This window comes from Dinoponera quadriceps, unplaced genomic scaffold (genome assembly GCF_001313825.1).
Source record: "Dinoponera quadriceps isolate SergipeBrazil2010 unplaced genomic scaffold, ASM131382v1 scaffold5109, whole genome shotgun sequence".
Lineage (NCBI taxonomy): Eukaryota > Metazoa > Arthropoda > Insecta > Hymenoptera > Formicidae > Dinoponera > Dinoponera quadriceps.
In genome coordinates this window covers 208,645-223,109 of record NW_014559156.1, presented here as the reverse complement: position 1 = coordinate 223,109, position 14,465 = coordinate 208,645, and the positions used below count along the sequence as shown (strand labels likewise).

General features: G+C 46.2%; 2 protein-coding genes across 3 annotated transcripts in view; one reads left to right on the top strand and one right to left on the bottom strand.

Annotated features, from left to right (window-relative positions):
• Positions 1-4,457, bottom strand: part of LOC106750173 (heparan sulfate glucosamine 3-O-sulfotransferase 5) — a 31,655-nt gene extending 27,198 nt beyond the window's left edge. Inside the window, exon 1 of the mRNA XM_014630310.1 lies at positions 4,187-4,457. The gene's annotated coding sequence lies outside the window, so the exon portion shown is untranslated. The remainder of the gene's footprint in view (positions 1-4,186) is intronic.
• A 589-nt stretch (positions 4,458-5,046) lies between these two features.
• On the top strand, positions 5,047-13,669 carry LOC106750181 (probable protein phosphatase 2C 11). 2 transcript variants are annotated; one of them, XR_001374921.1, is made up of 7 exons: positions 5,047-5,279; positions 5,910-6,186; positions 6,337-7,183; positions 7,261-7,378; positions 7,482-7,937; positions 10,283-10,575; positions 10,660-13,669. XR_001374921.1 is itself a non-coding variant. In XM_014630320.1 (6 exons), exons 1-6 carry the CDS (start codon positions 5,169-5,171, stop codon positions 10,514-10,516), a joined length of 2,043 nt encoding a protein of 680 aa, XP_014485806.1. In that variant the 5' UTR covers positions 5,047-5,168; the 3' UTR covers positions 10,517-13,669. The 2 variants fall into 2 exon arrangements, 1 of the variants encoding a protein (XP_014485806.1); XM_014630320.1 differs by having other exon boundaries at positions 10,283-13,669.
• The last annotated feature ends 796 nt before the right edge of the window (positions 13,670-14,465 follow it).

Sequence of the window (14,465 nt, the reverse complement as noted above, 5' to 3'; positions counted from 1 at the left end):
ATCATTAATACGGGCTTAAAACCCGCTCGCGGTTATCAGGGAGAATATTCAAACTATGAGAGTAATTATGTTTTGAAAGTGCGATAACGTACGCATCGAATATTGAAGAAGGAAACGCGCAATTAAGTAATTGGAAAAGGAAATAATTACACAGGAGGCAGGAAGTATGGATTTCCACCTGGAAATCGTTCGACGTGCGTTGTCACGCTGTCAAAACATATTATCTTCCGCGTGGTTTGAATATTCGTGCTAACTGCTCTTCTTATTGACCTTTCGTCTGTTCCTGCAGATCCCAGGGCTTTCGGAGGATCAGGAGGACGAAGGTAGGAACGGTACCGTGTCCTTACATCGTTTATAGTTCACAGCAAGCTTCGTGACAATAGCGAAGCTCACGCAACGTGAGGCTTCACGTGTGTGTATGTGTGGATCGGACGTTCGAAGCGGATCGTTTTTAGTTTGCGAATTTTGTAGGAAGCGGATGTTGTAGGAAAGCGGATTTCGTGTCTTACGCGAGCTCGTTGAATATTTTCACGAACGCCAGGCTGTACCGAATTTTAAACCTCCTCTCTCTTCTCTCCGTGTCGCGTGACACGGAGACTTAATTAATCATTCTCACGAACAACACTACGAGTATTACAATTCTTCGCGAAATAAAACACAAGGAATTACAGATGCGGGGATTTTCGTACGGCGACAAAGTGTATGTTTAGCTTAACAATCGCGCGGAACCAATGCGCGCACGCGATGCAAATTCGTCGAAATAATAATGGGCCTGATAAAATAACAAATAACGAATGGGATTTTAATAGGAAAACGCGAATGCAATTCAAACTTTCGTGTTTGTCGAGATTAATTCGCAATTCGATTGCGCGCGCATATTTTTATCAATATCCGAGCCACCGCTGACAGCGGCGTCGTCGTCGTTGCGGCTCGTTGTGTTTCGCGTATAATAAATGCGGGGAAAAACATATTCGCGCAAATAGGTTTGATTAATTTTGCGAACACGGCGCGCGCGCGACACAGCAACCGTGCAATTTTCGCGATACGCGAAGCTCGCGCGCACAGCGGAACAATAAAGCTAGTTTACATGATTTGCGAGACGATACTGTAATAACATGGGGAGCTCGCGACGCGGAGCTTCATACCTATTAAAGTGCCAACCGTTAATTAATGCTTCTGAAGGCGGGCGGGAAAGCCAGCGGGAAGAATAGCAAAGGTCAAACGTCCGTAAATATCAGTGGTTCTACAATTCCGAATTATTTTCTCATATTGGACAACCGGATCTCTTCTATTCCCGTTTCTGAATACGGCGAAATTCTAAATCGGTCGTATGTCCGCGTTGTTTCCACCGATTCCGTCCTCGAGGAAAAAAAAGAGTTGATGCGAGTCAACACGTCGTTACTGCGATTTGCAGGAGTCTTGTAAACACCGGGCGGCGCTTTGCTTTCCAAGCGTTTACGCGAGCAAAAACAATCTCGGAAGATCCGTTACCGATAACACAGAGGAAAAACGTTAAAACTGTCAGCGATGAGTAATTTATTCGATCGTGAATGCTATTTTGCAGCGTGAGTCTTGAATTTTTCAAATCACTCTGAATCTTGTGCCAATTTCTATTCTCTGTTATCGAACCTACCACGCGAGACATGTGGGATTAGGCTGTTCTGTGAATCGACCGAACCGACATCTGAACTTTGCTGTGAAATATCATCCCACAGAATATAGTTGAAGCTAACCGATCGTTTCTCTCGCTTGTTTGTTTAAGATGGTCAGAAAGAAGTGAGGAGGTAACTTTTCACATAAGTTGTTTATAGAAATTCTATCTGTACGGTGTCAAGAAGAATATACGTCCTACTTATGAAAGATCTTTTGTTAGTAACTTTATAATAAACGTATTTAATGAATGAGCGACAGTTAAAACGTTACTCGGAAAGATATTCGTACGTAACCGCATGTTTTCCCCTTGGATATGCACGATAATTCCAGGAAAACTACGTCTTATTAATAAAACTTCTTCTGTTGATAACTTTTTAATGAACAACAGCCGTCAATGGTTAGAAAAGTCGGGAGGGCGACCTCTATGGATATACGTCAAGGTTACAGGAGGTGAGGTGAGTTTGTAAAGCTGGTTTGCATTATACGCGCATACATTTTATATCATCAACAAGACTTTAGAAGGAAGAAAACAAAACGTCGTATTGTTTTTCCTCGACGTATCTCTGGACGCACTTTATCGATCCGAATACGTGGGCCACGGCATGCAACAGCTTGCACAGAGCGAATAATGACTTGCAGGTGCGCGGATCAAATCGGTGGATAATTAAAACCGACGTCGTGTAAAGCTTGTGTACGCTCATCTTGCCTCGCATTTGGAGACTTGCCATCGTCCTGCTATAAACGCAACTTGTCGCGGGAGGGAGGGGAACGACGCGCGAACAAATTGAACGGATCTTTCGCGGCGCGCGCAGCACGCTATGTGCATCCGCGCAATTTACGTCTTATTTCGTACGACTTAATTCATTCCCAGATGTCCTCGAATTATCTATCTACCGCGAATGCTCGCGTCACCTTGAGACATCGATCGGATAAACGACGACGAGCGTTGTACTCGAGAGAGATGAGATTAGGAACAGTTACCGTGCAATTACTCGCCAATAACCGTTGCAAATATCGCTAAGTATTGCAAAGATTGGTTGAATTAACGCAACTTGAATCGAGCACATTTTAATCGAAGGGAATTTTTCGCCCTAAGAGCCGAATTTAGTTGGCAGGAACTGGAAATTCTGCTTCCCTCGCGAGGAGAACGCGTTTATTGGCTCGTCACGATCCTTTTTTTTTCCCCAAAGTGCAAAGAGTAGCGCTCTTCTTCCAGTCTCCTTAAATTCACTCTTAAGGCGATAATGCAGAATTCGAGCGACAAAATTCGAGACACAGGTCCATCCCCCTGTGGGAGAACGCGCGCGTAGAGAGAGTCGTGGGGATTGCTCGACGGTATTATCAGAGATTGTGTACGGACATTACTATTAATTATTATTACAGGTCGTGCAGGAACGCACGTGCATGCGTGCCGATAAATTCACGAATGTTTTCCGCGCGCGTAGAATCACAAGCGGAATTTCATCCCGGATCTCACGAATTATAGACCTTACGCTACACACGAGAGGGGAAGAGAGGGGTGGAGGTTCTTCTTCACCGCAAATAGGAGAAGCCCGAGCGAGGCGGTATTTTGCACGATTAGAGATCAACGACCGTTTGCACAGTAGTGGAAACAGACTTTCGGAGCGGCGGCAGTGGACGACGGCGTGCCGAGTCAGACACGTCGCTCTACGGAACGGAGATACGCGATAGTTAAATAGCTTGCTAACCGCTTCGCGTGATAACGGATATAAACGCTCGGGAAAGAGTTTAATTGCAAACATATACTCGCTGTAAGGAGATATATTCATTTCGTTTCGCTTAATACCTCGCACGAATCGCAACGATCGTCGCAGCGATGTGTACGCCGCGTCGAAGGAGAATTTGCGCCGTATAATTTGTTCCTTTTTATCTGAATTGGCCGGTTCGAGAAATCTACGCACACTGAGAAGCGCATGTATGTAAATTTTTTAGCGCAGCCACAAGAGGTCTGTTCTTCTCAGCTGAATTGGTTCACGAAATTTACACGCACACGAGAGTGTGAAGAATACGAAGCGTACATACGCGATTCTCACGCTTCTCAGTGTGCGTAAATTTTTCGAATTGACACAGCCAGTTCGGCTGAAAAAAAAAACAGATCAATTGGCGCGAAAACTTCGAATTGACGAGAATTTCGTCGATCGTTCTCGCACGGCGAATGTCTCATAAACAAGGGATAACATCACGCGCTGGACAGCGTGTTTATGATCGTCTGTGAAAATTCGCGGACATGGGGGATGCCGCTTCTCAAGAGATCGATATACGATGGAGAACCCGTTGGTCGGAAGACGACGACACGCCGGCCGCGAGGTTACGTCTCCGCTGCACTCATCAGGCTCATCTCACAGAGACTCTCCTCCGCGCGACACACGTTAATCGCCCCGAATTAGCGCGGTGCGTGCGTACTACGATAGCCAACCCCCTCCCACCAACGCCATATCGAACATCTCGAAGACGAGCTCTCTTTCTCTCTCTTCACAGCGAACGTCGCGCGAGTGACAAAGTGCTCACATACCTCTTGGTCGGGCCGATGCTGGCTTCCTTGGGCCGCTGATGACAGACACGATGGCGATATATGGACGGCTGCGATGATAGGAGTCGGACGATGACACTAACCCCCTCCTCCTCCGATGAGGCCGCGCGCGACGAGAGTCACCCCCGGAGCGGAGGACACTCGCCAGCGAGGGAGATTCTCAGCCGAGCGAAGCGTGGCGCGATCGCCGTGATTCCGAGGCGTGTATATCCGTTTTCGGCGTCGATCGTCGTCGTCGCGGCGTTTCGGAGCCCCGAACGTTCACCGAGGAACGCGGCCCGACCTAACCTCTCCGAGCTTCGCCGAACAACTGACGAGCCGTCCGTAACAGGCTCGCGCTTGTCCTGGCGCGCACTGCCTCCCACCAAGCTCGCGATTGCGCGCGACATCTGCCGGACGTCCACAGGCGCGAAATTTTCCAACGCCCAACGTGCTTCGGTGAGCATTCCATGTTCTCAGGATTGCAGGCCGTAGATTTTACGATTAATTTCAACACGAATAACTTGTATTGCGTTGTCCGCGCGGATTTGTTTCACGTAGGCAACTCGCATGGCGAAGTACGTCATGGAAGTATCTAGAAGATATCCGAATACCTGAGTATCCGACCGTCAAAATATATCTTATAAACGTATAATAATATATTAATATGAAATATGTGTGAAAAATTCCGGCAAGTGCATTGACTATAGACACTTTCGAAGAGGGGAATGCGCGAACCGCCGGCAGCTTACATGCGCACGTCCTCTTAGGTTTGGCGCGAAAGCACGGCCGGCGCGCATGCGCCCTCGCGTCGGCCGCTCGGCGGCCCAGCTGGCGCCAGCGGCGCGCTGGAAAACAGAAAGCCAAACCGGTCATGAGAGGCTAGTAAGTCGCTACACGCACCGCGCTTGTGAATTTCTGTTTTGTGGCGGAATATTGCGGATTTATACTACGCGGACGCCGCGGGCAGCCGGTACCTCGAAAGATGGGAGCGTACTTGTCGGAGCCGATTACCAAGAAGATCTCGAGCGACGAGGTGGGCAAGAACGTCGCGTACGGCGCGAGTTCTATGCAGGGCTGGCGCATCAGTCAGGAGGTAAGCGGGAAGTCGCGAGTGAGCGAGCGCGCGCGCTTTTACCGCGTCATCGGCGAACCCGCATCTCGGCCGCGCGACCCGCCGGTCCACGCTTTTCGCGCTTCGTCGTCGACCGGCTATCGGAACGACGAGCACACCCTCGTCGACGCGCTCTGAACGGCGAGCGACCGACGACGCCCGTGAGTCCCGCGACTGTTCGCCTTCGCCGGCCGCGTTAACCAATATTTATTTACCAACCGAACGAGATATTCGCGACAAATTGGCCGATATTTCACAGCGACTATTATTTTGGTCGGTAATGTCTCTCTGGTGCGTGCGTGCCTGTTATATATATATATATTTATATATATATGTACTATACCTCATATATATGTACATACAATATACAATTGTACCTATAGTGTGTTGTTTTCTCTATATACATATTACAGAATGTCAATATTTATTCCATTGTTGAGACAAGCTTTACGTGCATAGTAATTGCAGTGTCTTGTGAAATCTGTCATCGCTAACGAGATGAGGCAAACTTAATCATTTGATAAACTCAGATTTTCCTTAATCCAAGAGCCTCCTAGGTAGGTTCGAGAACGAAGCGATCGTTGAGAATTCAGATTCTTGGTTTGTTCGTAGGATGCACACAACTGTTGCATAAATTTTGACGACGATGCCTCGTTATTCGCCGTATACGACGGCCACGGGGGTCACGAAGTGGCGACGTATTGCGCACGCAATCTACCGGAATTCATCAAGCAGACCGAAGCTTACAAGAGAGGTGACGTGGCACAAGCTCTGATAGACGCCTTCTTGGGTTTCGACGCTACTCTAACGAAACCCGAAGTGGTGAATATGCTGAAAGAACTCGCAGGTGCCGGATCGGACAAGAACGAGGGTGACTCGAACGAATCCGGTGGGTTTCTCTCACTATTAGAGATATGCATTGTTACTGGTTATACCCTCGTAAAGGTCGCACAGTTAGCGAGCTCTACTTTGTTCACGTCGCTTAGTCTCGTGTGCAAACTCTTAATAAACCTGTCTTGGTGCGTTACGTTGCGTACAGATGAGGAGGAGAATGTTCGTAATCTGTGTATGGAGGCTGAGATGCCGTTGGAGCAGGTGATGGCCAAGTATCAGCAATCGGAGATCTCGAATTCTCACGTGAAAAGTCCGAAGGGAAGCGAGAAATGCAAACGCACCTGCCTCGCGAGCCCGTATCTGCGCGGCCGAAGAGGACGGGAGAAGCCGGGCTGTTCGTCGTCCGGCGCTGGCTGTTCGTCCTCACCGTCGTTCCTCTTACCACCGCCGCCGCCGCCACTGTCATCCGCCGCCGAGTCGAGCCTGGTCACCGCTCCCTGGAATACGAACGACGAGACGGACGTGAGTAGTTCCAGTCAGCCGTGCGGTTCGTCCAGCACGGTGGAGCGTAAGGATACCGACGACTGTCCGGCGAGCAATGAGGCCGAACAGGTGCTGGACTCGACGACGAGTAACGGCAATTCTCACGCGTCCACACCGGTCGGCTCGACCGCGGACCTGGAGCCCGCCAAGTCTATGGACATGCCCGACAGTTCGGGGGACGTGAAGGAGGAAGTGTCGAGTCTCAGCAAGACGTCAGCGTGCGTCAAGCCGGCGGCAGAGCCGACGGACGGCGTGAACGGCGCTGAGACCAAGAGGATCGAGGACGCGGACAGTAGTAAAGGCGGCGGTGACAATGTGTCCAGCAGTTCCTGTACACCCGTGGAGAACGGGGACGCCGGCCAGCAGGAGCGGATAACCAGCAGCGGACGGAGAAGAATCCAATCGGTGGATCTCTACCAAAGTCTGCTGAAGAAGCATCACGACGATTCCGAGGAGGATGACGATGACGACGATGAGAACGACGAGACGTTCGACGGCGTTCCCGAGAGGTAAGCAATTTACACTGCGTAATCACCGTTTGATCGATATTCGCGTGGATGGAACTGAGATCTACTTTGTTTCGCAGCGACGACACGGAAGATGTCGATGAGGACGAGAGCGACGACGACGAGATCGAGGGGGAAGAGGGCATGGACGAGGACTCCGACGACGAAGCCGACGACTTCATGACGAACACAGAGAAGGTATATGTAATATCGATTCCCCGCGACAAACTTGTCAAAACTTGTCTCCGTAAAAACTCGCGAGATACAGCCATTTCTCTTCATTCGATGCCTCTTTTCGTAGCCCGGCGCCGACAGCGGATGCACGGCCGTGGTGGCGATACTCAAGGGAAACGAACTATACGTGGCGAACGCCGGTGACTCCCGCTGTGTTCTCTGCAGAGACGGCCAAGCTGTCGAGCTCAGTCTGGACCACAAGCCCGAGGACGAGCCGGAAATGGAGCGTATAGTTAAAGCGGGCGGAGAGGTGACGAGCGACGGCAGGGTAAACGGCGGTCTGAATCTCTCCCGGGCGCTCGGCGATCACGCGTACAAACAGAACGTGGTGTTGCCGCCCCAGGAACAAATGATTTCCGCGCTGCCGGACGTGAGGCAAGTGACGATCGAGCCCGAGAGGGACGAGTTCATGGTGCTCGCGTGCGACGGTATCTGGAACTTCATGTCCAGTCAGAGCGTCGTCCAGTTCGTGCGCTCTCGCTTATCGCAGAACTACGAGAACCTGTCCAAGATCTGCGAAGAGGTGCGTCTTTAATGCTCCTTCCTTTAAGATGTTTTTATTCTTTTTTTATTGTTTTCGAAACTACTTTTCTAAAGGAAAAAATCCCTTTTCACTTTGGAAGATTCTTTAAAAAAAGTCATCAAAGAGATATTTGGATTTATGTTTTTTTTTCTTCTTTTTTTTTTGCAATGTCCTGTTTTTTTACCACGTTACGATTACCCACAGCGAATCCCGATTGCTCAATTTAGACTAATCACGTCGTAATTAACAAATCGGAGTCTGCTATGATCAATAGATATGAACCGTGCGAGAAATCCACCATCACGGTTGCGCAATGAGTTACATGCGGATACGATATTTGATATACAAAGTTGGTCCCGAGATCACATCCTTCTGACGAAGAATCTACGAGTTGCTGCAAGTTCCATCATGCGTACGCGTGGTCTACTTGCGCCGCTGTGTCCAGGGTTCGTAGCCCTTTCGGGTCTCCGTAAGAATGTTGGGTACACAGCGATCTGGTTGGAAACTCACGGACGGCCTAGCGACTGACGAGGCGCGGGTCAAAGCGCCAGTCATTATTCGATCAGGCACGTCGCATTTATCGCGCGTCTGTCTTATCTCAAAACGCGCGCGATACGTAACGACCGTGCTCGAAGCGATAAGGAACGGTGGAAGCTCTGATTGCGTCGACGAGCGCGATAAAATGGAGCTATATATATTACGTGACCGCGCGCATAACGGATTAGAAATTTTCAGGCTCAGGATGGCCAACGCTACTCCACGTTCGCCTTGCCCCGTCCCAAGCGTTTGCTGGTCGCGAGGCCGACCGACCGGCTGTGCAATAGCGCGTCGCAAATTGGAAGAATGCGCGGCCATGTTCCTCGAAATGGATCCGCGTGTCGCGATAAAGTGAAAAAAATTAACGATTTCGCGCAAGAAATCAATACCTTCGTTCGTAAATTGGAGCAAAAAACTGATGAGTTTAAAAATTCAGTGCCAGTGTAGACACTCGGCAAATACCTCGAGAGTTTGATCGCGAAATTGAATACTGTGACCCCAACGACGCGTCGCTGTGCAATCGACTACATCCGATCGTGTCGCCGATCAAATTCCGAATACATCCAATACCCTGCGAGGACAACGTGGCGGCTGCGAGCCACGTTATCTATTAAATCGGAGTGAACGAGAATAGTTTCGTTCGCATGAAAAAAAAACCGACGCTGGTTTCGAAAGTGTTGCGACGGTCAAGTCGATGTGTCGGGAATTGCCGGTTTCGTTGCGTGCGGAACGCGTTTAACGACATTGTAGACTGTCCCCCGAAGACGGCTGGTATGTCCGAAAGATAATGTATGCGTCGCGACATCGTCTTCGTCAGACGTGACGGGGCGAGTTCCGTCATGTCGCATTACCGCCGATTGTGCGAACTATCGTTCAAAGAGAGTCGACGTCGTAGTGATCCGTTCTATACGTGGTCACGCGCATATATCCTTATTTCACGCGGGGAGAATGTTAAATTGCGGCATCATTCCGCGAACGGACATTAAGACTCCTGGGCAGCAGATTCGCGCGAACTCACAGCCGCTCAGAGCGGAATCCACGATCGTGTAGACCTCTGGCTTGCAGCGATCCAAAAAGCATGCTCTTTTCTCGGACCGGCAGCCACACGTCCAAAGACAATAGCGATACATGACAATATCGCAAATACCGATGCAGAAGAAGCCCGGATTTTGACGAATCAACTGTACGACGCGTGACTCATAAATTTCGTCATGTCCGAATCGTTCGCCGCAGCACTTATCTCGTCATTCCCATTTCAGAATAATGTGATATCGGGACCACTTTGTACAGCGTCTGCATATTAATATTAATAACACAATGTCTGCATATCTTTAATATCATAGGAATTTTTCATCAAAACCGTATCTTTAGTTTGAAAGGCATTAAAGATAGAAATTACAAATAACACCTTAGGAAAGGACACATGTAAAAGGTGTTAACTATAAATCTCAGTTCTCAAACGGTGTTAACTTTAGCTGCAAATCTCAGTTCTCGAACGGTGGTCAATTTATTTATGAAGTTAGATAATATTTCACCGTATGTAACGTGATGTAAGTTTTATTGATTTCTCATCAAACTCGTTTCGCCCCTTTCAATTCATAACGTTGGTAAAAACGATGCATAAGTCAACATGGGAATAACGCTTTTCCTACATTTCGCCGAGCCTCATTTCGCTTTGTCAGAATCGAAATCGAAGGGATTTTGGCACTATTGATCACAGCGAGAAGCGATTTTGAAGTTACATACATTTATGTTCTCATATGATCTCGTGATTCTTCCTATCGCTAAAAATTCAACTTGTGTCACAGCTGTTCGATCATTGCCTCGCACCGGACACTCTTGGCGATGGGACGGGCTGCGACAACATGACCGCCGTGATAGTTCAGTTCAGATTGCCGAAGGTGGCCGAGGATGCTAAGAGCGACGATACGGTCGCCGCGAGGAAGCGATCGGTCTCGCCGGCCGGCGAGAACAACGAGTGTACCGCGGATGAGAACCCGATGAATCCGTGCAAACGCCCCAAGACCGAGGCAGCTATATGAAGCAAGGGTAACATCTCGCGTCATCGAGCGATAGTCGCCGGACGATTAAGCGGACGAATGTGAGTTTAAATGTCAAATTAGCCGCTATTACACGGCGCGAATCTTTAACACGACGGCGCTTACACGCGGTTTAACACACATAGGTGTGCGCGGAAAATATAACGCTGATGTAAGGTTGTTAGTGCTGACCGTTGATGGCAGATGACTGAAATCGATTTGGAGCACATGAGGATGATACGGATATCTTTCTCGCAAACGGACACGCAAGCGATTTTTTCAATTACCTGTCGTGAACGACACCGTGCTTTTGTGTGTGTGTGTGTGTGTGTGTGCGTGCGTGCGTGCGTGCGTGCGTGCGTGCGTGAAAGCGGTATGCGTCGCGCATACGGAGAGAAATTCGTTTCTTCTTCTCCTCCTTCGAAGATCTACATGCGTGTCTCCGGCATTTGTGTGTGTCGCCACATGTACGAATGTGTGAAGTATTAAAAGATCGTCTGATGAAAATGTTTAGTTATATATATATATATATATATATATATGTGTGTGTGTGTGTGTGTGTGTGTGTGTGTGTGTGTGTGTGTGTGTGTGTGTGAATGTATGTGTCGGAGAAAACGTTCAACACAACGGGCTAATACATTTTGTCGTTCGCAAGCTTCAGCAAGTCAGCAATAATACACACACACGCTCGAGATTCTGACGGAACTACAAGCAGCTTTGATTTCACGTCGTCCGTTGTTGTTTTTATTTTTTTGTATACCCTCCCCCCTCCCCCACCTCTTCGGAAGCATTTACGCGAGTACTACATTTATGAGAATACACATACGATATAAGTAATAACGTACGATTTAATGTAAATGTATAAATTTTTCTCGTAGAACTTTATGCGTTGTTGTAAAACTGGTAGTTTCTACTCTTTCACTTTTAGTTCTCATACGTCTCATATATTCATTTGTCGATCGAAGTGAATTTTATACCAATGACGCAATGATACTGACAAGCTTATGTGAGTAATAACATTAATTCAAGTCCACACCATTTGCCTTTTTTTTCTTACCTTTGAATTTGATTTCCGTTTATTATCCGTACGCACCCGATCCTTGTCCTTTCTCTCTCTCTCTCTCTCTCTCTCTCTCTTTCTCTCTCTCTCGCTCCTTATTCGGTTCTCTAAGTTAATAGTATTTTCGGACTATAAAGTATCGCAGTACTTTTCGAATTGTGAGAACTGAAGGCGAATAAAATGATTCAGATATTGATATAATTAAAGAGTGCAATGCGTTTTTTATTTTAATCAAGAAGAGAGAACTTCTGCATTTCGTTTATTAGTGACCCGTCTGGATGCAATCATTGATTACGTTCGTATCGTTGTGTCATTTGTTCGAAGCTACAACGTGACACAGTCACGTTAATCATAAATGCGCTAATCTCTCGATATTTTTTCAGTTCAATAATAATGATAATTACTATCAACTACTCCATGTATCATCCCATTTGCTCCAGCTACACTTACAAAGAATATATTTCTTGAGTTTTTTAGATTACATAGTATATAAATGTACATATATTTATAAATGTAGACTTATAGGACTTTATATTTGTAATTCAATACACACTATCTCTCTTATTTTTACGAAATAGAATTTATTTTTGAATCCCTGGGTATAATATAGCGGTGTTGAATGGATGACGGGTGTGCGAATAGTTTTAAGATGTTCGAATACTATACTATGTAATACGAAGGCAACTGTATGACGCGTTACCAATTTGTGATGTTATATTACCAACGACGTTGAGGGAGGAAGGAAACACGAGAAAAAAGGACTCTCTCTTTCTCTCGAAGTGGCGTCAAGCCATATCGGGCCCTATGTCGATTTCGGAACGATCCAAATTTCTTCGGAAACTTGCGTAAATGTCGAAAATATGTTTTTGTAAATTTATATATACCTGTATAGATACACACGCGCGCGCACACACACACATACACAGTATGGCCACACATTCTCTTCTTCTCTCTGTAGCTCTTCAGGGAAATAGCAAAGGTATCGCGAAGAAATTTTGCTACAAACTCAAGATATTATTATTACAATATTTGGTACTTGGATATCAATTAATTAGCGGAATTACTTATGATATTACGAAGAGTCGCGGAATTTTCTCTATTTGAACCGAACGCATGAAATATTTTGCGACGTTACGAAATGGAGATACTCGTGGTGAACAAACGCAGGCGGAGCATGTTGTACTTTGGAGTAAACCGACGGTTTATGCAGCTGTGCTGGAAAAACGATGAGGTTCTCTTTGTGAGCGGGCTCTCGTTGCGGTAGTTAAATGAAAGATGTTCTTGCCTTCCGATTCACTCGTTTGCGCGTAATATTGCTCACTTTGTACTTGTCCGTAACGTAAATATGAAAAAACGTGTGTATGTGTGTTTAAGGAACCAGCTTTGTAATATTTTGGTCTGACATACAATTACACGCCGGTTCGATTGAATTTTTATCGAGCAACTGATGTTGTCCGACGCTAATCACAATACTTGTTTTGCGATTCTAAAATTCGATCATTCGAAATTGTAATATATACATACACGCACACACACATAACACGACAAAAAACAAAATCATACATAAGAAAATTTCAATACGTGTAGAGTTGAAAAGCACGAAAATCGATACACGAGATTGACTTGGGAACTGAAACTGAAACGCTAGGACCCGGTTTGATCAGCTGTGACATCTTTGCGATATCCGTGAGACTTTCCGCTATGATATATATATAAATATGGCTCGTCGATACTCGCGTGTGTAATCTCGCAGCTGGTAATTAGACGGTAACTTCGGTTAGAAGAACGAACTTCTGGTTGAACGCGCAATTACGATACTTGTATGTGTGTGTGTGTGTGTAAATACCGTTCGCAAGGTGTGATCAGTAGCGTTTTAACGATACTAGGCGTGATATCTGGTATCACTCGGAATGAACTGATGTGCCTTTCCAATTCAGGGGTTGACAGCCTCCTCCGCAACACGTGTGTATGTACATTCGACTCCGTCTCAAGAAGAAAAGGTTTGCGCCCAAACACCCTGTCTTTAGCTGCAAACTCCGTCATACACCTATGTATAATAATATCTTGTTTCATAATATACATGTCGCTCGAATCAACCTTGATGTTCACTCTCATTCTCTCATTCTCTCTTTCTCTCTCTCTTTTTCACTCTCTATCGTTCAATTCTTCTCTTCTCCCGAGATCGCAAAGGTAGGGAAACTCACAACCCGATCATTTTACTCAACATAGATATATATTCGATTCAATCATATATATATATATATGTATGTATGTATATACATAATTTTACAAACTCTGTCCGAAACACGGGACATTCTAATATATTTCAAATTTGGCCAATTGTCAATATATTAATTAAATATTCATCGCTTCATCAGACGAATATTATGCTACATGAAATTATAGAAAACCCAAGTTGTCCTTTATCTCAGCATTTACTTGTAAATACGACGAATGTATGATTAAGATATATAATTCTTGTAAATTTGACTACCGGTATATATATATATATATATATATATGTGTGTGTGTGTGTGTGTGTGTGTGACACAAAGTAGACACAAATGAAGACATTCTACAATGTAACAGTCGTAGATATGTAACGCAATACACATGGTCCCTTCGTAGAATTACGAATCGTAACGTTCTCAACGATGAAAATATATACGTGTATGTATAGCCAACATTCAAAAGTCTGTAGTTGTTGCGCACTCCACCAACGATCGCTTATCTTCTAACATGTTTGAACGACTGAACGAACTTACCACTATTATCTATATTATCTCCATTATATTCTATTACAAAATAAAAAGGGGACTCTGTGGCATCTCCATTATCATAATTACGATCAATAGATCGAATCGATTCGAGTCTACTATGAAAGCGCTCTGG